Source organism: Python bivittatus, unplaced genomic scaffold, assembly GCF_059951505.1.
Source record: "Python bivittatus isolate LINGU-HERP-01145 unplaced genomic scaffold, Pbiv_v1 ctg000030_np1212, whole genome shotgun sequence".
NCBI classification, from domain to species: Eukaryota; Metazoa; Chordata; class Lepidosauria; order Squamata; family Pythonidae; genus Python; species Python bivittatus.
Genome location: NW_028277031.1, coordinates 1,697,565 through 1,725,030, shown reverse-complemented (window position 1 = coordinate 1,725,030; position 27,466 = coordinate 1,697,565). Strand labels below are relative to the sequence as shown.

The 27,466-nt window shown below is 46.9% G+C and overlaps 1 protein-coding gene across 3 annotated transcripts in view; it reads left to right on the top strand.

Annotated features, from left to right (window-relative positions):
* The window catches only part of SLC5A11 (solute carrier family 5 member 11), a 28,207-nt gene extending 5,514 nt beyond the window's left edge, over window positions 1-22,693 (top strand). For 2 of the 3 annotated variants that reach the window (XM_015889873.3, XM_025173331.2), the window contains exons 5-17: window positions 210-314; window positions 1,804-1,863; window positions 3,404-3,508; window positions 9,314-9,419; window positions 10,917-10,997; window positions 11,089-11,294; window positions 12,317-12,452; window positions 14,326-14,433; window positions 16,732-16,882; window positions 17,406-17,574; window positions 17,691-17,906; window positions 18,714-18,888; window positions 20,511-22,693. In XM_015889873.3, the coding sequence (XP_015745359.1) occupies window positions 210-314; window positions 1,804-1,863; window positions 3,404-3,508; window positions 9,314-9,419; window positions 10,917-10,997; window positions 11,089-11,294; window positions 12,317-12,452; window positions 14,326-14,433; window positions 16,732-16,882; window positions 17,406-17,574; window positions 17,691-17,906; window positions 18,714-18,888; window positions 20,511-20,737 (1,845 nt within the window). In that variant the 3' untranslated portion in view covers window positions 20,738-22,693. Of the gene's footprint in view, window positions 1-209; window positions 315-1,803; window positions 1,864-1,921; window positions 2,041-3,403; window positions 3,509-9,313; window positions 9,420-10,916; window positions 10,998-11,088; window positions 11,295-12,316; window positions 12,453-14,325; window positions 14,434-16,731; window positions 16,883-17,405; window positions 17,575-17,690; window positions 17,907-18,713; window positions 18,889-20,510 lie in introns of those variants that run through there. The other variant, XM_015889875.3, reaches the window with a different exon arrangement.
* The last annotated feature ends 4,773 nt before the right edge of the window (window positions 22,694-27,466 follow it).

Below are 27,466 nucleotides of genomic sequence, written 5' to 3'. Positions count from 1 at the left end.
AAAGTGGCCAAGTTTGCACAACACTGTCCTACAGTGTCAAGAGAAGCATCCCAAAGGAGAAATGAGGTCCAGCCTCAGGCAGGCGATCTGGAAACCCTTCCAGCAAACTCCATGCAATGATTCTCTGGCAGGAGAGGCTTTGCACTCACGGCGGGTTTAGAAAGCACCCCGAGATACCCACCGAGCTGACTCCTGGCTTCTTTTCACAGGTGGGGGCTTCCCTGTTTGCCAGTAATGTCGGCAGTGGGCATTTCATTGGCTTGGCTGGTTCTGGTGCAGCATCTGGAATTGCTGCCACGGCCTACGAATGGAATGTGAGTATCCCTTTTATGGTACCTTTTATGCTGGCTGGCACGGAGCAGGGGGCAAGGTCTTCCTCTAATCTCCAGGCACATCTCTCTATCTCACTGGCCTAAGTCTGCTGTTGCTGATTAAGGGTTAAGAGACCTTCCCACAGGAGATGGCTGAAGAGTCTCTTAGTCTGCAGTCCTGCTCCTTCCTTCTTCCCGGCTCTGGTATCTCGCTGGACGCCTCTTGGCTTGGGTGAGCTGTTGTGCACACGGGGTATAAAAATGTCCCAAGTAAATGGAACATTTAAACTTTGCCCCCTTTTCCATTTGTGAGATATGCTCACGCTGTGAATTCAGTATTTCCAGAAGGCTGAATCGGGAGCCCTGATGAATCAGGGCACGGGGTTCAAGCGGTCTTGTTGAACCTGGAAGCTTTGCAGGTGGGAAGTCAGAGAAGACAATTTGAGGTGGGGGGAGGGAGGTTGGATAGCCACGCAGCTTTAGTTTGGAGCAGAGAAGGTTTTCCCTTCCCCCCACCTGCCTACCCCAAAGGAAAGGGAACTGCAAATCCCTGCAAGGATTATTACAGAGACGGCGCTTGGAGCTTATGGGAGGATTCTCCGTAAATGTCAAGATCTCTGCAGAAGCCGCGTCCTGTGAACCCTTTCTCTTGCATTAAAGCCCACTTTACTTTGCTCACTCAGGCAAAGAGGTTAGAAGGCAGCTGGATGGGTGCTAGAGCGGGACCTTCTCCAGGCTGCTCTGGCCCGGGAGCGCAAACTCTCCAAGCTGACAGGCAGCCAGGTTGGGCGCATCCCTCTCTGTAAATGGCGGGAACCCTTTCTGTAGTCCTTGAGATGTGCTGGCGGACGATCCGAACAGAGAACCACACCCAGATCGGGCTTTGGTGACGCCAGGCTGCCCCCTCCCTCCCTCCCTCCCTCTCGGCGTCTGCTTTGTTTCAGAGCAATGGGTATTAAATAGCAGCAGCGCCAGGGAGGGGGGAAAGGGGGCCCTGCTGGTGGGCCAGCTGCCTTGCATTCCCCCCGTGGTACCATTCTCCGGTTTGTTTCCGGGTCCCAGCACAGGATTACAGCTGTGGAGTCCTTACAACGTTTTTACAACAGATGACAACTGCCCAGCCCCACAGGGCTGGGGTGCAGAAGGTGTGAGTGTCGGATCTTCCTCAGAGGCTCGGTCACCACCTAGAGAGCCTGGACCGGGCAGGACAGTCTGCAGCAGGGCCCTGGTTTGGTGGGTCAGCTGCGCCACTGCTCAGCTTCTGATGCTCCGTTAAATGAGTCTTTTCCCCTTTTCAAATGCTTCTGCAATGCTGCAGATGGATTGGCGGTGGTGCCGGAAGGATACAGCCAGACTCGCCCAGTGTAACCTGAATGTGCTCCTGTAAACCCTTCAGGTTAATCCCGCCACCAGATTGTGCTCCGAGGTGCCTCTGTCGATCAGCAGGTTTTCTGGGGTTTCCTTCTTCCTAACGGCCTGTGGTCTCTCTTAGGGCATGTTTTGTGTCTTGGTGCTGGCGTGGCTGTTCCTTCCGATCTACATCGCAGCCGGGGTGAGTCAATCAGCTTCCAGGAGGCCCTCTCTGCTCTCACCGAAGCTTCGTGGATAGTCGAGCCTTCGTGTCCTTCCTTCCTTCTGCTTTTGCCTCCGGTTTGAGAAGGATCATGTGCAAACTGACAACGTGGAAGAGCCTCTGGGATTTTACTCCCCGTTCACAGTAGTTAGAAAGGTCTTTCTTCCTTTCTTAAAACCCACGCAGCCCCCTCGCCCTGCTGCATGGACGGCTCGCTACCCTTTCCTGAGCACACGTCTGCATGCCTCCCCCTATCTCTCAGCCCCTAATATCCCACCTCGAGATGCTGCGTGCAGGCAGCGTAGGGCAGGCGGCGTGGGCCTGACACGCCGTGGTCCAGGCGGGAAGTCTGCTTCCGCTGTTGCCGTCACTCGCCTCTCAATTCTGTGGCCTGCGTGGCAGGGACCTCCCTGCCCGGGGGCTCCAGGTTGCCTCCTGGCTTCCTCTCCCCCTGCTACGTCCTCAGGGCGGTCCAGCTGGCCCAGGGCTAAACCCCGGCGGGTCGGGGCAGCGATGCACTGGCTGCGTCTTGGCTGCACGGATCCAGGCAGCCGCTAGAGGACGGCCAAGAGATATCCAAGTCCGCCACTTGGCTGTCACCTAGGGGTCATTCGGTCAAGCAGTCCGGCTTGTATAGTTTGTATAGTTTGACTCCCAGGTTGAGAAATGCAGGCCCAGAGGAAAGGGGGATCCTTGCTGCTGCCGCCTTTGCTCGGCCTTTTCCCACCTGGACTGTAAACCCTTTGGTCTGGGGACGATGGGACATCTAGTGAATCATATTTCACCAGGTTGGGAAGACGGAGATAAATGCTGGAGGGGGCTAAATGTTAGTGTGCAAGGGGAGAAATATTATTTCCTACAGGGAGCAAATGATCTTGGGCAAAAAGGGATGTAAAACAGAGACAGGGTCCTCTCTCCTTCAGCTATTTAGTCCCTTACCTGAATTCAACTGAGAATTGCTGACGATGCACCCCAGTTAGGGGTGCATTTGGCCATCTCATAATTTCACAAGGGAGTGCAAGCAGTCTTGTTCCTTATATGAAAACCCTTGATTGAGGAATTCGTAGGAGGGCTATATTTTCTGCAAGCCACTTTGCAGCTGGTGGGGGGGATGGGAGGGAGCGGTGGTTGGCATATTCAAGGGCAGAGGGAAACTGCTTGGCGTGTGCCCAAAACATTTTTTTTAGCCTCCCCTTCTCTTTTCCAGGGCTCCAGGAGGCCTCAGAGGCTCTGATAGGCCCTGGTATTCAATTAAGGCTATTCTTTATTTATTTATTTCAATCAATTTATCTGGCCACCCACTTGCCAGAGTGACTCTGGGCAGCTAACGAGACAACGGCCAACCCAAATAGGAGCTAACGGGGGCTTCTGTTCCTGGGAGGGTCGCGGATTCGAGCGGTGGAGGGTGACGGCTGTGAACTAATTCATATCACAGACTGTTTTACATAAATCCGAACACTCCCCAACAGATCAAAGCTTCTGTTTTGTGAAGACTTTTCACCCTTTTCGTCCCTTCCAGGTTACAACCATGCCAGAGTATTTGCAGAGACGGTTTGGTGGCAAAAGGATACAGATCTTCCTTGCAATTCTCTACTTGTTTATCTATATATTCACCAAAATTTCAGTAAGTAAGAAGACGAGAGGAGACAGAACAGAATTGGCTTGGAAAGAGTAGGTCAACATAGGCTTAATAAGTGTCTTTTGATGTTTCTCGTGTATTATGACAGCTGTCGAGCGACAAACCAATGGATACAGGAGGGAACTAGGGAAGTGCTATGTTTGGGATCCAAAGCCTAAAGAGTGCTCAGAGCCCAGGTGGGCAGGGAAGCCGCATCTGTTGGGCGCTCCCTTTGGAAGGCACACGTCTTCCTCGGCTCACTCCGTGGCCGCGCTATCCTAGGGAAGGCCTGTGGGAGCTAAGAAGCACCCACTGGTGGCAACAAGGCGCTCCGGAGGGAGCGGGGGTGCCCTGTGGGCATCTCCTGAACTCAAGCGTGAATCTCCCTGGGACCCCACGCCCAGCCCTGCTCGAGAGCCCTTTCGGCCTTGGGTGCGAAATGCAGCGCATCCCCAGAGGGAACTATTCTGAATACGGCGCTTAGCTTGCCTACAACTCTGGAGGCTGCTGGGTTATCTTGCCCCCAGGCAAGATCAATTTATAGGCAAAGATTTTGGCGGCCTGCCTTGTGGCTTTGACGTTATGCATACTGTGCCCAGATCAGCGGTTCTCACCCTTTTTGAATCCAACAGCACGACATTGAAGATAGTAGTTCTGTGGCACACCAGGAAATTATTAGTTGTATATACCTGTTTTCAAATGTGAAAGACATGGTTCAAGAGGAAGTTATACAATTTTTATTTATTGATATACTTAGGATTTAGGAAATAAGACAAAAATCTCGTGGCACACTGGAAGCAAGCCCCTGGCACACCCTTCAGATTTTTTATATCTGGAAATGCACCGTGGCTGCAAGTCTTCCAATGTCATGTCCCTGATCAGGGTACGAAAGGAATCTAGGATTTGGATCATGGATCCATTCCTGAAAGTTTGCAGAGAGGGCAGATTCTCTCATAACATTTCCACCAAGAGCTGTTTTCTGAAAGACTTCTAAAAATCATCCTGCAGACATTGCACTGGAGAAACCCTAAGAATACTAATATTTCATCTAAGATTTTGTTTATAGTTCACATCCATTATTTTTGTTAGCTTGTGTGGCATCATACAACCATTACTCAAGAAAAAAATGTTGATGAGTAAACATCTTTGTTGCTTAAAAACGTTGGAGTTAAAGCTTTAATATTTGGCTGCATGTCCAGCTTTGTAGGCCTGAGTCCAGAATCTCCCTCCTTATCTAATTTGTTTGTTGCTGGTTTTCCAGTGCTGTTTGTTTTGCTCCTATTTGCAAATTTATTCTCCAGATAGAGATCTAAAGGAAGTGCCCACACCAATGGACAAGCAGGCACAGAAGATGACCTGCCACTCTAGTTTAGCCATTTACTCTTCTGTTTGACTACTCACATTTAATGAGTAACTGGCTAACCTTTTGCTCCAGTCATTTATTAACAACCGATGGCACTCAGTCCCACAAGAGAAAGATGCTACTTCAGCTGGGTTAGCTATGAATCCCAGCATTTGGTTCTACCCAAAAGGTTACAACTTTCGTACCACCAAGTCCAGGTTTTATACCCTGACAGTTAAGGGGATGCAGAAGTTTCAAACTGGGCTTCAGAGAAAACACCTACAAACCCGTTGGAAGAGGAGAGCTATGTTACTCTAAGGTGGCAAAAGATTTTTAGCCACAAAACCAGGGTTGCTACATTCACCCAAAACCTGTGCCAAAGTTTTGAGCTGCTTTTGACCAGTTCTGTTTGACCAAGCCTGGTATTGTTCACCTCCCCCTCCAAAAGTGGGTAGCCGACGTGTCCTTAAATAGTGTTCTATTCTGCTGTTTTGCTCCACTATGACTCCATTTTGTAGTCACACAGTTAAGGGTTTAAGACATTTCTAATCAGGTTCAAAGGAAACATCTAAAAAACATCCAGCGTTGCTCTCTTCGTCCAAATGATGGCAACCTTTTGTGCCAGTTTTGCACCATTCAATCACACCTACTCACATTCTTGGTTCCAGTTTGGAAATAAGACACTGAGTAAGTGGAAGTTTTTTCTTGTAATTTATTGTTTGGAACTCATGTACTAAGGAATCTCAACAAACGTTCTTTACTTTCTGTGCAAATCTATGTTGTGATGTAAAAAAAAAGGCGCAAATGCTTAAGCCACTTCTAAATGTATCAGTATAGAAATATGTTTTAGCTTTGCTAACAACGGCAATCAATTCATTCAGAGTTGGTAATAGCGTAACACAAAGTGTTTAATCTCTTCAAATGTTACGTCTATTTATAATCTGGTACAGCCACAGGGAAGCAGAAAGAGAGAAGGAGAAAATCCCAACCAATAGTTCAGATGTTGACCATCCAATTAATAATTATTGTGCTTGAAACAAAGGTCAGACACAGTATCCTTATAGGCAACAATTGAGAAGGGTCATTATTTAGGCCTTGGCACGGCTAATTCTTCCTAATCTAGTTCTTAAGGCAGGACCAGATGCGGCAATCTTCCCTTATCTAGTTTAGAAGTGACGAGAAGAGAAGGATGGAGACAAGATCCTTAAGTGTTCTTGTTGTTAACGCTGCAGTATGAAGGCTGGAAGATAATACTCGTATGTGACCAGCCCAGTCTGAAGATCAAATGTGCGATCCCTTGCATCTAATCACAACACAATCATTCTAGGGCAACCTTGAAGCTTCATGATATTGCCTTCACCTGAGCTCCAGCCTTCAGATAAGTCATCCTTAAGTCGTCCTTAGCTGTGGAGTCCTTGGGGTTCTCTGAGCTTGGTTCTTTTCTTGCAAACGTTTCATTACCCAGCTAGGTGACATCTTCAGTGCTAGAATGGAGTGGGGTTTGCTCTCTGTTTATGTGCTGTGTCCTGCCTTGCCAGTGCTGGTGGGGGTGGGGGTTCTGTTTTGCTCCTCTGGTAGGTCTTCGATTGGCATGTGTTTGCTGCTTGATTGTGTGCCTGGTGGTGACCTTTGCTTATCTGGGTGATGATTGCGGGAGATTGATTGCTGGTGAGGCGATCTTCTGATCTTTTGTCTCTTTTGCATAGTATGTAGATGCTGTTAATCTCTATGTGTCTGTTGATTGCTACCTTGTCTGAATACCAGGCTTCCAAGAATTCTCTTGTGTAGTTGGATTTAGCTTGGTCTAAGATGCTGACAGTTTCCCAGTTGAAACTGTGATTATGTCTGTCTATGTGTTGTGAGATTAAGGAATTTTCATCATGTCTTCTGACTGCTAGTTGGTGCTCGTGGATGCGCTCAGCTAGCCTTCTGCCTGTCTGTCCTACATAGTGGTTGGTACAAGGAAAGAACCAAGCTCAGAGAACCCCAAGGATGTGTAGTTCAACCCTGAACTACACTTGTTCACCTCTATTCATCCTTAGCTGTTCCAGCAGTGGTTCCCTTTTATCCAAAGCATGTTTTGCCACGGATAAAATCTGATATACTTTAGCAATCATTCTGCCAGTGGTGTGGTAGCTGGTCCACAGGCATCTGGCTTTGAGAGAGAGATTAGCCCAGTTAATAGCTGGGGAGGCTGTGCGGGATCCAGCCCCCCCCCCCCCCCCCCGTGCCTGTTAGTCAGGGACCTTTTAAACACAGGTTTACTGCTTTTCAGAAGAGCATAAACCCATGTTTAACAATTGCCCAATAACAGCCGATAGAGGCACTGAATGCATGTTTAAAACTCATGCTCCGAAGGGAGTGCTCAGAAGAGCCACAGCCCTCCTGTTTAAAAGCAGCCCAATTAACAGGCGGAAAGGAGGGAGGTTGCGTGGTCCAGCGAAAGGTCTCCCTGTTCATTGAGCAAAACCTGGAGGGTGTTTGATAGATGGATAAATCCAGCAGTCTAGTTATCTACCAGAACTCACTTCCTCTCCAGCCCACGTTAGGAGACCAGTTATTGGATATTTCCTCAGTGGCTGGTGACATTCGGAGGGAGGGAGGGGAGGGGAGGGGAGGGGAGGGGAGGGGGAATAATATTGGTGAACCCACCAAGGCCTGTCATCAAGTGCCTGCAGCGAACAAGGGCAGCACCATTCAGCAGCATTGTGCTCGTGGCAGGATCGTGATGACCAGCGAGAGCAGCACAATTTATGTTGGCTGGTTTTCTGCTCAAGGACTGGTGGAGAGCACCTTACAGGAGCCCTGAGGAAGAGTTTTAGGAGTACCCCATCTGGGTGCAAAAATCCTACATCCCCAAGTGCTTGGGAGCGCCAAGGGGGCAGCCGGTCAGATAGGGGAGGACCCAGGGCGGTTGCAGAAGTTCTAGAGTCCTGGGGAAGGAGAAAGCGTGAGGAAGAGACGCAGGGTAACTCTGCCTCAATTGCACTAGGTGTATGTTTTGTGTCGCTTCGACAAGCTTCCAAGAGTCTGTTCTATCACCTACCAGCAATACCTGCTTTTCTAGCAATCCAAGCCGTTCTCGCTTCCTCGGCTTGCCAGCTTCCAGGGCTTGACTGCTATGGATTTTTGCAGGCCAGGTAGGCTGGCCTGATTTAGCCAACAGCTTATGGCAGCAAGGATGGGGCAAGGGATGGCATGTTAAAATGGGACTCTGTCTTGCTCTGTTTAATTTGGGCTGTTCCATGGGAATACACTCTTCTTTTCGTGGACAAAGGGAGAAAAATCAATAACAGGGTCATAAGCTGACCCGGTAGTCGCAGTGCAGAGCATTGTCTGCGTGAAAGAGGCCTGAACATGTCCTGTCTATTCACTAATGAAAAGTTTGCTCTGGAAAGTAGAGGAGGAAGTTATCCCTAAGCACAGACACAGAACGGAATCTGCTGGATGGCTCCCTAAGTGCATTGCAGAGTCAACGTAGCACATGGGGATGAGCGTATCTGCTCCACAAATGTAGATCCACGAATGTAGATCCACCCGTTCTGAGGTGGAGAACAGTATCAACCTCCAGTTTGAAGGTGCCACTTAGTGATAGTGGCAAAACCCAGGCTTGGTGGAACAAAGCTGATGCAAAACCTGGGTGTGGTTTGGGGATGCTCCAGAATCTCTACAGGAGACCAGTCAGTTGCCCACCTGTGATGGCGGTGGTCAGTGTTGTCCAAACTTGGCCACTTTAAGATGAGTGGACTTCAACTCCCAGAATTCCCCAGCCAGCCATGAAGTCCACTCATCTTAAAGTGGCCAAGTTTGGACAACACTGGCGGTGGTGGTGGTGGTGGTGGTGGTGGTGAGGCTGGGGTTCAAAAGGGTAGGTCTAGGCTTGGTGGAAGAAAATGTTATGAACCCTTTGGGACTGCAGCAGACTAAATCTAAAAGAGTGGCTGGTAGCTGAACTCAAGTTTTCAGCCCACCGGTGCTTCTGTTGATAACATTTCTGGTAAAACCTCTATCTCAAATAAATTATTTATTCAGCATTTAAAAAAAATAACAGAACTAAACAGGGTTTGGGTTTGGCTGCTATGCTGGCATGGGAAAAGATATATGAAGTACATTATATACATACATACGTGTGTGTATGTGTGTACTCTATTATCTATCTATCTATCTATCTATCTATCTATCTATCTATCTATCTATCTATCTATCTATCTATCTAGTACAAACATTGGTTTAGGGCAGTGTTTCTGAACCTCAGCAACTTTTAGGTGTGTGGACTTCAACAACCCATGGCTATCTCCAACATGGCTGGCTGGGGAATTCTGGGAGTTGAAGTCCACACATCTCAAAGTTGCTGAGCTTCAGAAACACTGATTTAGGGAATACAGCACAGTATTTGGCCAGCTAATTTGGGCCAGCCCTGGTAAGATGGTTATTGAGGTTTAAACGTTGCCCGTTTCTCTCTCCCCCAGGTTGACATGTATGCTGGAGCTCTCTTCATCCAACAGGCCCTGCACTGGGATCTCTACATAGCCGTCATCAGTTTGCTGATAATCACTGCAGTCTACACTGTGGCAGGTAGTTTTTAACACCATGAGAAGAGAAGTCTGTCTTTTGCAGTTATTTCTGGGCCGTGAGCCACATGGAAAGCGCTTAGAGGAATGGCTGACATCGTTTGGCTGTTCTATCACCCGACTTCAGGGCGCTGAGGTTTGACGGATGCATAGGGAGGGAGAGTGTGCACCTTTTGAAAATTTAGGCACGTGGGGAGATTTACATGATCAAACTGTAGCATGTGATTAGGTGACTCACCTAATATAGTTGGGTTACTTATAGCTTGACCTTTTAATTGATTAATCAATTTTAATTAATTAATGTGTATTTATTTTTTAATTGTTTGTGGGTTGTGTTTTAATTGTGAGCCACCCAGAGTCACCTGGTGGGGGAGATGGGTGGCGTACAAATTAAATAAATACATACATACATACATACCTGGAACATCGGTTAAATTCTGCTTCATGACCATTGGTTCTTCTTTGGGCTTTGTTGCCTTTTCTCAAAGCTCATTTTGCCCACGGTCTGCAGCCCAACTGCCAACTCAGAAATATAGTGAAGGGGTAGCACTTGCAAGTAGGTAAAATATTACTCATGTTGCATGCTTTGTAAAAAATAACTTGGATGCACAGACGTGCTTTTCAAGAAAGAAAACAACCCATCTGAATAACTTCAGGCTGACCTACAGAGCAGGAACAGGTTGAAATTTCCAAAGAAGAGATTATTCTGTTCTGGCTTTCTTTAAAAAAATACACTTTTCATCTTCCTTTGCTTTGAACTCTTCAGATAACTGATGTCCTGAAAGTTTCCTTCTTTGAACTTTTTAAAAAGTTAAAAAGACATGGTGTCCAGCTGAATAGTTTTGTGTACTGCCCAGAAAACTACTTGTTAACAAGTAACACCAAAACATGGGAAGTTAAACTACACGGTGAAGGCACGTGAAAGGCCAGTCCTGATCCATTGCTAGACTGCTGAATGGCGATGGGTGGGCAAAAGCTCCTAACTTGCCAGGCTACCAACCACTTCTCCTCCCCGATCCCTCAAAAGTCGTTTGAAGATGACAGCAAGAGTTAAACGACGTTCCCACTGAAATCTGATGCAGGTCCTGCAAAATCGCCCCCCCCCCCGCCCCTGTGTCCGCTGTATGCAAAGGGAAATAAAATTGTTTCTTCACTTTCCAAGATCCAGAACTGCTTTCCAACTGGCGCATCATCCCTATTTGGAAAGTCTTGTTATTTTAAAAATAGCAAAATCAGATATAGGCTAGTACTTGTGGTGCAAATAATCAAGTGCATGGTACCCTTGACTCGGGGTTCTAGTTAAAAATGCAAACAAGAAACCTTCAAAGAAATCCCCCAGTCCTTTAATCCTTTGATCATACCTGAATTAAAGCATCAGCCTTCTGATAGGTATGAAATGAACTTTCAGTGTCTGGGGCGTTTGGTTTTTTTGAGGCTCCTGGGCCTGTCCAGATTTTTGGCACAAACTGGGACCCAGTCCGGCTCTTGCTCCTTTCTGCAGGTGGCCTGGCAGCAGTGATCTACACGGACACCCTGCAGACGGTCATCATGTTGGCTGGCGCACTCACCTTGATGGGCTTCAGTGAGTCCCTCGTGGAGAGCTTTCCGAATTGCCTTTCCTTAGGGTACTGTCTGTAGGAGGCAGCTGAACCGGTCCATTTCAACTTTTCCAGGCTTTGCCAAAGTTGGAGGCCTTGAAGACCTGAAGAACAGATACTTCAAAGCCATTGCCAGCGGCCACAATGGAAACACCAGCTGTGGCTTGCCAAGAGAAGATGCGTTCCACATATTCCGGGACCCTGTCACGTCCGACTTTCCCTGGCCAGGAATCCTAGTTGGAATGACCATCCCATCTCTGTGGTACTGGTGCACAGATCAGGTAATTCATCTCATTAGCGAGAGCTTTAGAGGAAGAGGAATCGCCACCATGGGCCAGGAAGAGGCACCATGGCTTTAAGGGAGCAACTCATAACATGACTCACGCAGAGGGGTGAAAAAAGATGGGGTTCCTTTAATTAGGAGCCGGGTAATATGCTTCAGAATGTTTCTCCAAATCACTTTTGAAGCATGGCAGCTGAAATGTCTGTCATTATGGGAACAGCACTGTCATCTGCCTACGGCATGATATGCTATCATGGTAATACTCATGATACATGCTTGTAAGCTGTCCAGAGTCACATTTTGTGAGGTGGGTGGCTATATAAATTTGGTAAATATGTAAATATTCATATTGTTGGCTCCTCACCATAATCCATCCTTAGTGTGTACTCTGAATGAGCAGCAACCATGCAGATGACACCCCTTCCCTTTTCCTGGCTGTGCAGACATTTAAATCCAGGATCCCCACACTCATGAACAACACAGCCCACCTTCAGAAAGGACCACATATAAGCATCTCAATTACTACTGCCCATTTGGGGTAGAGGGAAGAGGGAATGGCCTAACAGTCAGATAAGCGGGGCGTGAGCCCAGGCCAAGAAAATAACTTGAGAAAAATTCTCCAACAAGCCCACCCCCCGCAATTCACACGAAGATAAAGGGTGGGAGGGGGAAGCACATTCAGACTTGCAAGATTCAGTTCCTCCAGCTTTACAATAAAAGTAGTCCTGACCTACATGGCGTTGGTTTCTTAGTCTGGTCTACCTTTTTGGGCTGACATTTGGATACATCTTCATTTGTCTTCAAGGTTTTGGACTGAGAGGTGTCCGCAGGGTATGGTCAAAAAAGCCAGAGTGCATAAAAAACTGGTGAAGCTTTGACTGCACCATTGTGGCCACCATCTTGATTTTTTCGACCACACCTTGCAGACACCTGTGCCTGGACTTTAAAGTTGGTGTGGTGTGGGAGGCTGTTCTAGGTGAAGAAGAAAAAGTTGATGCTTTATACCTTTTTCATCGAAAGGTCATTGTTCAAAGATCTCTCGCAGCAAAGTCTCTTTCGCATGCCAAAGGTGGCGCACTGTTGGCCTCCTACCTGAAAATCCTGCCTCTCTTCATGATGGTTTTGCCTGGCATGATCAGCCGCATTCTCTTTCCAGGTGAGCTCCCTAGAATGAGGCCCGTCTTCTCAGACTATTTCTTCCTGGGCTCACCCAGGCTAGACTAAAACCAAACCAAGTCAGCCTACGAAGAGAAGCATAATTCACAAAAAAACCTCAAGTGCTTCTTCTTTTCTATATGTTTTTTTTAATATAGAAGCCCTCTCTTTCCTCTGCGCATAGTTGCGACAGACATCCTGTCCTGTTTTTTATAAACAAAAGGATGTTGGTCTTTTTACATTCATTGCGTATTTATTGATGATTGTGGTCCCTCTCTAGGTTTACACAACATCAAAACTAAGATGTGGATTGCTTATTTGTGCTTAAGATACCATGTGAACTCAACCCGGGTTCTTTGTAATCTATGTATGATTGATTGTGCTGAATGAACTCAGTCATTGTGTTTTTTTTAAAAATAGACTATGATTAAGCAAATTATAATCCAATTTGACCAAGCATGATGTGGAACATAGCCACTCAGTTGGGTTCACACATTAAGCTATGGTTTTCTTAACCATAGTTCCCTGGAAAATAATACATTTGACTGGGTTCATAGAAAAAGCTACCTCAAAAACAAGCAATCCACACTATATCTTGGAGCAGTGTTTCTCAACCTTGGCAGCTTTAAGAGGTGTGGACTTCAACTCCCAGAACTCCCCAGCAGCATGGCTGGCTGGAGAATTCTGGGAACTGAAGTCCACACCTCTTAAAGTTGCTAAGGTTGAGAAACAGTGTCTTAGAGTGAAATGGGAACCTGGCCACTGTGGAGAACCAGGTATTGGCGCTCCTGAGGAGGACTTGCAAGTGGAGGGGAAATGAATTATGAATGCAGCTTGCCTGCCAGCTCCTCAGGTTGACCATGAATACACATCCCCAGCAGAGAGAGATGCCCTTGATCATGTTCAGAGTGAAATACCACAGTCCCTCCCTCTGCTGGTTATAGAAATGGTTGGTTGACTTAAAACAAAGGGTGGAAGGCATAAGAGGTCTGTCAGAGGCCATGGAGTGAGACTGGGAAAAGCACAGGATGCTGTACCTTAGTTCTTCTCAGCCTCTGATTCAGGTTTGCAATCCGAGGTCAAAGGTAAGCCCAGGTAATTGAAGCAGAGGAACTGTTTGCTTTGGACAACTGCTCTTTCTGTAGAAATAAATAAAACTTGTAGCCAGGGATTTGCATTACATTTATGGTTTCTGTTTTCTGTGCAGTGTTTACGCCTCATTTATTTCATGTTTTTAATTCTCTGTACAAGTTATACAAATGGGTCTTTAAATTTTGGCAGCCATTCATCCTTCAAGTTGGGTTCACTCAGTTGTACCTACTGCACCCCATAATCTGGGCAGTTCAGCATTTCTCTCCTTCAATATGAAATGTTTTAATATTTACAGATAAAAAGGAGTTTTACATTTTTAGAAAAAAAGTTTGATTTTGTTTATCCCCTTTGAAACTGGCATATCTCCCAAGGGAGAAGGTCTGAATCTTCTAGGTATCACGGGTAGCCAGAAGTTGGCTATATAGAAATTATTTCAGCATTTGCATTTTGATCTTTTAACCACCGGAAAGGCAGTTCAGGGTGTAAGAACCCTGATTTTCACACACACACTAGATTTAGAGATTAGAATTCAGTTGGTATTCTTGGAAGATAGGTGGTAACAGCAGGAACTACCAGTCTCTACCCCAGGATGGGCTGGGCTGGGAAGACCCTGAGGGCTTCCAAGAGAAGGAGGTTGGGACTCCCAGGCTCCCATCCTCAGGCCCCATTCTACTCTCCAAATGGCAGCCCTGAATCTGCTTTCTAATCAATTTTTAATTTTTTCAAATTGTCCAATCTTTCTCCCACCCTTCATAACGCTTTTTCGTTATATTTTTTTGCAGATTTAGTGGCTTGTGCTGATCCTGAATCCTGTAAAGAGATCTGTGGCAATCCATCTGGATGTTCTGATATTGCATACCCCAAACTTGTCATCGAACTTCTGCCACTAGGTAAGGGACTTCTCATCAACCCAAACAGGGATGTGGCTGACAGGTAGAGCCACAGTATGACTCTTGTGAGCCTTGGCGCTTTTGCCTTCGTGGGCCCCTCCTTCCTAAAAATAACAGCATTTAAAATTAGATTCCATGTGAGTTTCAATATTTTCTTTGTATTTTTACAGAGAAATAGGGCATAGTAAATAATATAGGCATTAGTTTGTAATCACATAATCAGTTGTTACCAATTAATTCCGATGTCTGATGCAGTTACTAAATTTTAGTATTCACTCTACGCCTATAGAGGTTACAAATGAGATCATTGCTTTGATGTTCAAGCTCGGTGTGTTTCTTGCCTGTTTTTCATTAACAGGCATGAAAATCAATAACTTCTATTTCATTTCTATTCTTTCTGATATAAAATAGATAAATAAATAAAACCATTTAGTGGGCTTTAGACACTGTGCCTGTTGTGTCTAATGGGTAAGCCTGTCCTGTGCAGAAAAGTCAGCAGCAGCTGGAAAATCCATGACAAATCGGGTTGGGGTCAGGGATCCCACGTTTAAGAGAGGAAAAGAGGCAGGAGAAGGCCTGGGTGCGTTTCTTCAGCTTCTTTCCTTGAAAGGAGCTTCTCTTCTTTTTTAGTTTTCAGGCAGAAAGATGGTGATCTGCTGCATCTCATAGAGAAAGAGGGAGGGAACTATTAGTTTAACTTCCCTCATAATGAGGAGAGAGAGGGAGGGAGGATTTGTACCCTACATTATTTTAAAAATTGAACTTCACGCCTGAAATGGAGGGGAGGTGAATTAACTAGCATGGCTTTGAATGGGACAGGAATCCATGATATCAACCCTACTGTTCATTTGTTTGATTACAGATGGGCTTGTAAGGGGCAATCTACATTTTTACATTCAGTGCTGTGATTCTGAACTAGGTTTGAATAGTTTGATTTTCAGTTACTCTGCCCGCTTGTGGAGTCCTAATATTTTGTCACTCAAAGGCAAAAGTGACTCTCAGAGCTGATGCTCACCTCGGCTCTCATGCTATAATTCCAGATCTTTAGTTTATGAGCTTGGGGGACTATTAGTTTGTGGGAATATACGTTAACAAAATTTTAAAATGTGAGTGATCAGTCTTGCTGTCTTGCCATGAATTGCAGGGCTCTTGGGCAATTAATTCTTTCTGAGCTTCTTCAATTGCAGGCTTTGTTTAGCATCAATAGCCACTGTAGGAGGCCTCAACTATGTTTGGGAGGGGGCAGGTTGAAAACAGTTCATGTGCATCCCAGTGAAAGTGTTTACTGTGAGAAAGAGGTTGTGGCATATTCATGGGGGCGCTTATCCCTTCAGGCGGGACACTGTAGAATTTCACAGAAGGATATGGAAATCAAAAGTACGACTAGAAGAGCTTCCAGGGAAGAAACAGTGAACTGAAGATGGCTCCGCGAAAAGTGGAGCTGATGACGGTGGTGGAGTGAAGAGCCAGCAAGTGGACTAGCTCTTTGTAATTCCTCTGTGGACAAGGAGAGGACTTGAGATTGGCCACAAGTGCTCCAGACATTTGCTCCTCATGAGGAGACTGCAAGGCAGCAGTCTCCGGCAGGTTTAGAGCTCTGGGAGACAAGGGAATAGCCATCTTCCTTTTTTTGTACGTTAAACATACAGTACACACATCCTTTAACTGTTCCTCATAGGATTTAGTTTCCTGGCCTTTCAGTATCTTATGAACCGTGAAATCTTATTTCCTTTTTCTGATGTGGAAAGCTCTTTAGTAGATTGTGGGAATGCTGTGTCATAATGTATCTTGATTTTAGTAATGCATTTGATAAAGTACTACATGACAATCTAATTAGCAAGCTTAAATATGGGCTGGATTACCTGTCTATTAAATGGATCCACAGCTGGCTTGTCAAGCATACTTAGAGCGTGCTGTCTAAAAGTTCCTCATCTCACTAGAGTAATTATTGAGTGTGGTGCCAAAGGAGGGGTCTGGTATGTTATCTTTTTCATTAATTACTTAGATGAACAGGTAGAGGAAATAATTACAACATTTGCAGATAACACAAAACTGGATGGAATACTTTCATTTCAGTGATTTTATAAGTCTGTGAAAAGTAACTAGAATTTTTTTATCTTTGTCAATGAAACAATTCCTGATTTTATTCTTTTTTCCTGGAGTTGGATGCAAGCTATGAGTTAGCAAATAGCAAGAACCTTCTGAGCTAGCTACAAACGTCTTTTGGTGTCCTGGTGTCTTACTCATTCAGGAACTTTCTCATCCAGGCTCACCAACAGCCTCTCTTTTTGCTTCCAGGACTAAGAGGGCTTATGATGTCGGTCATGATTGCAGCGCTGATGTCCTCTTTGACTTCAATCTTCAACAGCGCAAGCACCATTTTCACAATGGACCTTTGGCGACATCTTCGACCTCTGTCTTCTGAATGGGAGCTCATGATTGTTGGCAGGTAAGACTTCCCAGCCCATGGTACACATCTAGCAAGAGTCCCAGGAGTGCTCTACTCTTAGGAGGCAAGCAGTAGCCAAACAAATGATGGAAGAAGCCCTTCTATAAGGGCCGAGCCTGCTCTGAAGGTCATTTGAAAGAAATGCTTTGGACTTCTTGTGTGCGTACAGCACCTCTCTGATGGTAATTCAAGAAGCCTGACTTTCTTCAGGCTTCAGCAATGCAGCACTTCAGCTTGCACCTCAGCGTTAATGAATGGGTTTGTTAAAGCAGCGGCAACTTTCCCTCGCACTCACCCAGAAGCCTGAAAAAACTCAGGCTCCTTCAATGAATAGCAGAGGAGGGTTGTGCTCCTGCAGGGCCAAAGCGCTCCTTCCCAACTATTGTCAAAGCACGCTCAGTCCAAATCCACAGTTCCAAAGCTTCTGATGAGCCGTCATTCATTTAGCACCATGATCCATTCATCCCCAGTTTGAAGACCACAAAAATGAAATGACCAGCCACGGCCTTTCTTTTCCCTACAGGGTGTTTGTTCTGCTCCTTGTGGTCATTTCAATTTTGTGGATTCCGCTCGTACAAGCGAGCCAGGGGGGGCAGCTCTTCATCTACATCCAGACCATCAGCTCTTATCTGCAACCCCCGGTGGCCGTGGTTTTTATCTTGGGGTGCTTCTGGAGGAGAACAAACGAGAAGGTAACTCCACGCCGAGCACTTTGGGGTGGCCTGTGAACTCTTGTGGTTCTAGAAAAGAGGGCAGAGAACTTTTTTCTTCTAACCCGGCGTGGTTTCTTTTCTTTTTTTCCCTTCAGGGTGCATTTTGTGGCCTTTTGGTTGGAATGGTAATGGGCCTGATCCGGATGGTTTTGGATTTCGTCTACTTGCAGCCGGGGTGTGGGGAGCCAGATAACCGGCCAGCCGTGGTGAAATACGTCCATTATCTCTACTTCTCCATGATCCTGGGGGTGGTCACTCTGATCGTGGTGATGGCTGTCAGCCTCTTGACGGAGCCTCCTCCAGAGGAAATGGTGCGCGCATCTGAAGGGGCTTTGTTTTTCAGTGCCCTGCTTAGAGAGATCTGACTACCTGGGGCAAAATTAGTCAGGAAGGATTTGACCTAAGAGTTGCACTTAGGAAAAACAGTCAGCCAGATGTGTAGAACAAATGGCTGTTTCAGTAGAAATATTTTTTTCTTGATTTTTCTCTGAATGAAGCTGCACAGCCCCAAGCTTCATCAAATACCAGAAACAGAACATGGGCTGGAGTTGCCTATTGAACAGTACGCCTCGTTCCAAAGAAACTTCATGGTTTAGCGATGGGCGTTTCTGTAGAGAGGTAAAAATGTGGGGCATCCATGAGAAATGTGCAGACTTGCTACTCCCATGGATCCCTATTTTAGCAGAGGCCAGGACTTATGCAGAACTTTTGAATTTTCTCAGTTTTAGCTGAGCTGGGAATCACCTTAGGGCTCTTCCACACTGACCTTCTGCACTCCTTGCCTCACCATCCAACCTACGCAAGACTTCCACGCTGCCACGCGAGTGTCCATAAAGGCTCTGGGGTTGGACTGGCAAGCCTGTGGTGGAGCACCACTCCCAGTTGCTGGCAATGGGGAACCCCCTTCTCTGGCTAGTCCTGTAAAACTCTTGGTTTTGGAGCAGGAATTGGGCTGGTTCCCCTGCCAAGGTAACCGGTTGTCTTTCCGGCATCGCCAGAAGCTGCATAGTATCATGGGGATGCCTAAGAGTGGCACCGGACTCAGACTGTGGTGCCCTTTGTGTGTGGAGTGACTCTGACTCTGGGAAAGAAAGCTGTTCTGTTGAATGTCCAAACAGGTCAGCCGTCTTACCTGGTTCACCCGCAAGGATGTCCCGAGAAAGAGCGATGCTCCGCTTGCATCTAGCTGTCCTCTATCCATTCCGGTCAAAGGAATCCCTGAGGCTGGTCCTTCTCCTCTGGGGCAGCTGGAAATCACCGATGGCCCTGAGAACACTTGCAAAAACAGTCCGGGTAAGAGGCCATCGGGGGCAGTAACAAAACCTTTCATTTGATGCGTGCCGGTGGTTGGGGCTACGGAGGGATTGGATGTGGACTCCCTCCTTCCAAGTGACAGGCCTCAGTAGCAGAGGGCAATTGGATAGAGGCCCATGCGGGATGTGGCCCCCAGTCACATCCATGCTCCAGTATTTGAACTGGTCGGGTGGATCCACACTTTTTATTCAGGGCAGCAAAACTGACTGATTGAAATATTGATCCCAAGTTATTTTAGCATTGTACCTCCCATTCTCCAAAATGAAAGGTAAGAGAAAACCATTGGAGAGAAAATGATCTTGACGTGCAGTGAAAAGGGGAGGGTTCATACATACCTCCTGCCTCCCACCCCAGGCAGGCGTGGTAAGGTGAGCTTGTGCCCCCCCCCCCCAAACTCAGACTGGTGGGTTTTCAAGTGTCCATGAATCAGGAAAGCAGAAGGACTTTTGAAATAAAGTGGGCAGGAGCAGAATCCCCTACAGCGACCCTCAACTGGTTTGCTCAGCTGTGCAGCAGGTCCCCAAACTCTCAGGGAGGAGGAGGAGGAGGAGGGCCATTTCCACTGTTTTAAGGGATGCTGAGATGCAACTTTGGGGGGCAAAGCACGTCCTTGGCTCCAAAGCTCTTCTAGGCAGCCCATGTCTGGGCTACAAAATGCTGGATGCCCCCCTCGACAGCAGCAAAGAGGTTAGAAAATTGTACATTCGTAGAGTTTTACAACTGTACAACGATGTTCAGAAATCCCCAGTCAGGATCCGAGGGAGCTCTTCAGGAGAGGAAGGGAAATTCCACAGTCTTGCAGTGGCCCCTGGAGGTGATGCTTGGCAAAGTCCAGGAGATCCCTTGCAAATGGTGTGGGTCTCGCAAACCTTTTGTAAATTTGTGAAGGTTAAATTAGGAAATTAAATCTACTAATCTGAGATGTAAGATCTATAATGACAGATTCTGGGATCGGCAGTTAATCTGCTTTTTTTTCTTTTCTTTTTGGTGCCTTCGAGTCAGTGTTGACTCCCGGCAACTGCCTGGACTAGTCCCTGCAGTTTTCCTGGCAAAGTTTTTTTCAGAAGTGGTTGGCCCTTGCCTCCTTCCTAGGGCTGAGAGGGACTGACGGGCTCAAGGCCACCCAACTGGCTTCGTGCCTCAGGCAGAACCAGAACTCAGAGCCTCCTGGTTTCTAGCCAGGTGCCTTCACCACCACACCAAGCTGAGCCTTAATCTCCTGTAATGATTCCAAAACGTTAGTTATCAGTGTGGTATCCTATTATGAAATGTCAAAGAGATGTAAGAGATGTCATTTCTCTGAGAAAGCGGTCTGAGTCTTTCTCTCAGGAGATGACAAGTTCTTTAGGTAAGAAGCAGTAGAAGTGTCTCGGGGGGCAGAGCCAGCAGTGGGGGGGCAGCCCTCCCCCAGAGACTTCTGCAGAGCGAGTGTTTTCTGTTGGCTCAGGCCCACCTTGGCAGCCCTTGTGTTGGGGGAGCTTCCCATCCCAGCTGCACCGTATTGTGAGAGCACCCAGAACATGCCAGCAAACACCAAATGTCAAAATGGGGACCTTTGGGGTGCCTAATGGAGTTCTCACTGCTGATTGTCTTGCCTGCAGGTCCTTTGGACAAAAAGAAGAAGAAATCTAAATTAATGAGCCTGTTTTTGTGGCTCTGTGGGATGGAGAGCAGAAAGAAGGACACGCCGGAGGCAGCTGATGAAGTCAAAGCAGGAACAGCGCCCGGGGCTTCAGTTGACGAAGCCCCTTTGGTGAGGCACATCCTCAATGTCAACTTGGTCTTGTGCATCAGCGCGGGGGTCTTCCTCTGGGCCTACTTCGCATAGCATCGGACTATGCCAGCCACCGCAAAGACACTCGTAGTGCTTCTGTGGTTCCACACGGGAATGACATCCAGAACGAGGAGGATCAATGATAAGATGAAGTAATGATTCTGCACAATATATGTTTTTTACATTCTGTAGGAGGAAAGGTAGAATTCTGTGAAGAATGACACAGCTACCTTGGCTGTGTCATGGTAGCTAAGAAAAGCCAAATCCCTTTGTTATAAACGCAGCACATGCAGTGCATGTAGAAAACGAGCAGGACGTCGTGCGGTTGCAGCTGCGCTCTTGGCTCTTTGGTCCCCGTGGGGGCCCTGGACATGGGCTCATGGACGAACGACATCCCCTGGGTTCGTGGAGCTCAGAAGTGGCCAGATGTGCCCTTTGGGGGGAAAGGTAAGATGGCAATCGAATGGATGGTAATAAAAGCCGGCGGCAACAACAGCATATTGTAGGCAACTGACCCAACCTTCTTGGAATATGGAAAAATATTTGATGAAATCAGATCTGGATGCAATTATATGCAAAGTTCTGCTGCAAGTTTGCTCGGTGGCAGAACATTATTTTAACAACACAAGTTTTGTTGGTATGTACTTCCTTGCAGTCCCATGGCCCTGAAGACGGATTTTGTGAAGGCTTTTGTTGTGCCATGCTGTGGGAACCCAGCGGCTGCCTGTGGAGGAGAAGCAGGGAAGAGGCAGCCCCCCGGCACTACTCACCCTCAGGGGTCATTGTGGACAACGTTGTCGCAGCGTCCGACTGGGGTCTGTTCCTTAGGCCAGTTCTCTTTCCTGGCCGTCCTCTCTGAGGACGCTTCGTGGAACACCGAAATCCCGAAGCAAAGGCATTTGCACGTGCAGTTGTACCCCAAGGACACTTTGCCGTGCGGATGCTGATGGACAGGAAGACCCCCTTGCTCGGTGAGAGCGAGCGTCTCCCCGGCACTCGGCTCCCGGCACCAGCTGCAGATGCCCCCGTGGTTCAGCAGTGGGGCAGCGGCACAGGAGCCTCCTCAGGTTGGCAGCCTGAGGACCCCCCACCCCCCACCCAGGCAGGAAGTCCATTTGAACCTCAGGGCCAGCAGCCATTTCAGCTGTTGCCGTAAGGCCGCCTGTTCATTATGGCATGCTTGCGGTGACACACTGGGCGAAGCCTAATAGAGTGTGATGAATTTGGGCTTTATGAACCCAGACATGTAAATCATGGTTTGTGGTTAAGGGTAAAGCCAGTGAGGCAAACAGCTGCCTTCCTCGGTCTGAACTCCAGCCCAGCAGGCCTTCAGGTTCTCGGGCGCAAGGAGGTCCGAAGGTCCCCGGCATTGGCTTCCTGCTCAGGTGTGTCTGATGTACGGGCATTTTTTCGGTGGAATGATACGATGCTGATCATGTGCTACAAACAGTATTAGGCCCTGATAAAAATGTTGCCTAGAAAAGTACGCGAGAAGCTGCATCTTTAGCCGGAAATGAAGCTCCTGTAGGAAGGATGAAAAACCAAATGGCTTTCCCACAGAATTTCTGTGGGCAGAGCTGGAAAGGAATGGGGTTCCCGTATATTCAGCAGAGGATCTGTTGGCAGTGTCCCTGTTCCTGGGTACGAAAATGCAGATTGTATTGTTTACAGATTATTTTATAAGCAATGACGTGTTTTTCATGGTGTTTAAAAAAGATCAACACAAGTATTGCTATTTATTACTCTGAGCAGAATGATGTGTCTGTGCAAAAATGCCCCTTTTCCTCTGGGCTCTGCTGGTTGTGTTCTCATGGGGTCCGTTTTCCTCGCGAGGCAATAAGGAATCTAGTTTAAGTCTATGTTTACCAGGTTGGATGTCCTGCAAGACGATCACACAGAACATCACCTGTCTGAGCTTTGCAGGCCTCCGTAGGGTTTCTGTGCGTGCCACTCTTTTTCCTTTGGCATTTGCAGGATAAATTCTATAACAATAAATACGTAAATCTCAAAGCTGGGATTCTTGTGCGAGTTTTCACGGAAAGAAACGGACTGGCAATAAACTTGTTTAGGGAGCTTGGTGACTTCTGCGTGCTGCTTTCTGAGCGAAATGTTTATCTTCACAAAATGTTCTATTCCAGGTCACCTTCTTTAACTGTCAGCACGTGATGGAAGGGTCCGTGTGTGAAAGTGGCTTCTAGCATAAGCATTTCCTAAGGCAGGGTTCCTCAACCTCAGCAACTTTAAGATGGGTGGACTTCAACTCCCAGAATTCCCCAGCCAGCCATTGTGGAGTTGAAGTCCACCCACCTTAAAGTTGCTGAGGTTGAGGAACCCTGTCCTAAGGAACCAGCAGCATGGATCCCTGGGTGCCCCATGTAACAAAGTCAAGGATCAAATAAAAGCACTAACGTTTCCCATGGTTTGGATCTTATTTTAGTCTTGAGTGAAACATTCAGATGGCCCAACGATCTCAGCTCTTCACAAACATTGATACTTTTTTTTTCATAATCTTCCAGAACTCCCATTTCTGTAGCTCTTGGTTTTCCTCAAGACAATCCTGAAAAATGATGATAGCATGTCCTGGACCCTCAATTTCTACAAGACTCTTTCCAAACCTGATGTCCCCCAGATGAGCAACAACTTCCATCATTCCTTGCCAGAGGGCTTGTTGGCCCTGATAGCTGGGGATGATGGGAGCTGAAGTTCAGCAGAGGTCTGGCTGGAAGAGCCTACAGTGTAACTACACTACAGTGTTGGCTGCTTCCTAACAGAATGGTTTCCTTATGCTGTGCAGATCCATGTTGTGTGCTTCAGCTAATTTCCTACATGTTAGTGAGATGAAGAGATTCTTCCCATCTCACTGGGAGAGCAAACAGGACTTTGAGGAAAGGGAAGCAGCAGACATTGGGGAAGAACCAAGGAGGAGAAGTTGCTGACATATTGCTGCTAGTGGTTGTTTCCTAAGGACTGTTGATTGCACATAGTAAGGCTGATGCTCTTTTCTGTGCTTGGAGTATTGCTGAGTTAGCTGAGCCTGCTTCCGGGGACATATAAGGAAGCCAGTTCCCCACTGAGAGTGAGCTCAGTGAGCATTCAAAGAAGATTTTGGTGAGAAGGGTTTTTTCTTCCTCCGCCTCCATCTGCTGTGGAACATGGAGATGGAAAGGGCTGCCCCTGCAGAGGATGAGCTGTGTTTGTTTTCCTCCCTGAAGACTGTTGGAGTAGGACTTCAGAGGTACCGACCCTCAGCCCCTGCTGAATATAAGGAGACCTTATATTGTGACCTGATACTGTCACCTGTTGGGGGAGATGGGCGGCATACAAATTCAATAAATAAATAAATAATAGCTACATATATTCTCTTCTATTGGTATTACAATATAGTAAAAATCTGCTCCATTAATTGTGGCTCAGGTTAGAGCTCTGGAACACTCTTTTGCATGCACAGACCTCCTTTCTGACAAGAGCCACATGGTTTACAAGTGGAAGGACTGAGAGTGATACACAGGCTAGGGAGGCACCCAATAATGAGTCAGTAAATACAGTGAGGCACAGGTACACTTCTAGGACTCACTGTCTGTGCACAGAGCATAGGAGCTGACCTGGTAATATGAACCAGTAACACGAACGTGGGAAGGCCAATGTGCATTGATCCACCTTACTGAAACTTGGTAGGACGAAGCTTATGGGTGGACTACAAAGATAGGCAGCCAAAGGAAGAGGACAGGCAAAAGGATGTGAAGATAGTGCCCTCCTGTACTGAGATCCAGGAATCTGACCATGAGAGTCCAAGCAAGAGCATTTGGGGAAGAAGAGAAGGAAGGGGAAACAAGAATATGACTCCTTGGGGAAGGGGGTGCTCCAGACTGCCAAACCCAGGCAGAAGATCCAGATAATTTCTCTCTGGACCGGGTTACAGAACCTTCATGGAGGAGAGATGGGAGATTAATTCTCCAGACATATGTTGGAAAACTAGCCCAGCTAAAACTGCAAAGTCCCCAAAGTCATCCGTGGTCTCTCTGATTGATTCATTTTTCAGAAGGCTGAGGAAGAGACAAGGCTGTCATAAATCTGATCTTCCCAAAGGGAGAAACTAAATGGAGAGATAGAAGCTGTGGGGACCCTGGAAGAAGTGAATGTGTCATTGCCGATTTCAACATATTACAGAAAGATATAGAGAAATTAAAAAAAATTATCTTAGATAGTATATTCATCTTAACAGTCAACTGTGATCCTAAGGAGAATTTTATGTGTTTTTACTTTGTACTGGGTATACTGGCAGAGGATTGGAGAAGGACTTTAATCAATCAATCAATCAATCAATCAATCAATCAATCATTATTGTTCCTACCTTTAAAAAGAGGGAAAAAGAGGACTGGATAACTACAGACCAGTCAGTTTGACTGTGATGCAGCAGAAATTCTGGAATGGACAATTAAGCAGCCATTTTGAGAGTTTTTAGAAAAGAAGCATTTCTTGGCCGGAGCCAGCAATGGGGTTCTTGAGAACAAGTCTTGGCCAAGCAACCTGATCTCCTTCCTTGATCGAAGGACCAGTTTAGTTGACCAGGAGAACGCCATGGACAGGGTGTCCCTTGAATTTACCAAAGCATTGGACAAAGTCTCCTAGTACAGAGGATGGCAAAGGGCGGGCCCCACTCTGCCTCCTTTAGCTGCCTATAGGGCTGGCTGAACAATTGTTCTAAGTGTCCATCAAGGACTCCAAATCTAGCTGGAAGGAGATGTTATTAACTGGTGTACTGTAGAGCTCCATGCTGAGTCATGCACTTTTCAACATACTTATAAATGACCCGGAGGTTTATTTAGAAAAATACAGTGATCTAACTTGTGGGTGATAAAAAGATGAGGAGGTAGCAAATAGAGGACAGTATCAGAATTTAGGAGGAACTTGTTAAGCTAGAACAATGGCAGAAGCCAACAAGATAAATTTCAAGAGGGAAAAATGGTGAGTCCTTCATTTGGATGAGAAAAATCAAAACCACGAATATAAGATGGGGGAGGCCATATTGGGCAGGAATATATGTGCCATGGATCTGGGTGGATCACAGCAAACAGGGGCCACCAGTGTAATGCAGCTGCTAAAAAGGCAAAGGCAGTCTTGGGCTGCGTCGATGAAAGCATCATATCCAGACCCAGAGAAACCAGATACACTTAAAATGCAGTGTCCAGTTCTGGGCGTTGCATGTTCTGGAGGACACTGACAAATTAACTCAAGTGTGTCCAGAGGGGAGCGGCCAAGACGATTAAGGGGCCTGGAAGGAAAGCCTACAGTGCATTTGGAAAGTATTCAGACCCCCTTCCCTTTTTTCAGTTTTGTTATGTTGCAGCCTGATACTACAGTCGTTCAAATTCATTTTTTTCCTCATTAATCTACACTCAGTACCCCGTAATGACAGCGTGCAAACAGAATTTTAGAAATGTCTGTAAATTTATTAAAAAGGAAAAACTGAAATATCACATTGGCATAAGTATTCAGACCCTTTACTCAGTACTTCGTTGAAGCACCTTTGGCAGCAATTACAGCTTTCAGACCAGAGAATCTTGTTCCTCACAGTCTGAGTCCTTCAGGTGCTTTTTTGCAAACTCCAAGCGGGCTTTCGTGTGTGTTGCATTGAGGAGAGGCTTCCGTCTAGCCACTCTGCCGTAAGCCCAGATTGGTGGAGGGCCACGGTGATGGTTGTCCTTCTGGAACTTGGTCCCATCTCCACACAGGATCTCTGGAGCTCAGTCAGAGTGACCATCGGGTTCTTGGTCACCTCTCTTACCGAGGCTCTTCTCCCCCGATTGCTCAGTTTGGCCAGGCGACCAGCTCTTGAAAGGGTCCTGGTTGGGCCAAACTTCTTCCATTTGAGAATTACGGAGGCCACTGTGCTCTTGGGAACCTTCAGTGCAGCAGAAATTTTTTTGTAGCCTTCCCCAGATCTGTGCCTTGCAATAATCCTGCCTCCGAGCTCTGCAGGCAGTTCCTTTGACCTCATGGCTTTTGCTCTGGTACAGGATGCATCGTCAGCTGTGAGGCCTTCTAAAGAGAGGCGTGTGCCTTTCCAAATCATGTCCAATCAATCTAATTTACTCCAATCAAGGTGTAGAAACAGCTCAGCAACGGTCAAGAGAAATGGGAGGCACCGGAGCTAAATTTCAAGTGTTGTTGCAAAGGGTCTGAATATTGATGCCAATGTGATATTTCAGTTTTTCCTTTTTCATACATTTGCAAACATTTCTAAAATTCTGTTTTCACGTTGTCATTACGGGGTACTGAGTGTAGATTAATGAGGAAAAAAAATGAATTTGAACGACTGTAGTATCAGGCTGCAACATAACAAAACTGAAAAAAGGGAAGGGGTCTGCATGCACTGCCTAAGGAACGGTTAGCGGCGTTGAGTAGGCTTAGGAGGGAAGCGAAGCTCTGGGGAGACGGGACAGCGTCTGCAGGGCTGTCGTGTGGAAAACGGCAGAACTCTTGGCTCTTCCAGAAGACAGGACCGGAAATTTCAGTGGGTTGGAATGACAGGGCAGCAGATTTTGGGGGGCATCAGGCACCACCTTTCTGCCGGTAAGAGCTGTTCAGCAACGGACGGGGCTTCCTCAGAGTGGCTTCTCCCTCACCGGAGCGTGCAAGCAGAGGCGGCGGCCCCGGGCAGCAGGGGGTGCCCACGACGGCCCCGAAGCACCTTCTCCCCTCCATCTGCTTCCAAGAAACTGTGCCCCTTGAGGCAGATGATTCCAGGGCAGAGGGTCAGCAGGGCAAATGCCCATCTTGGCC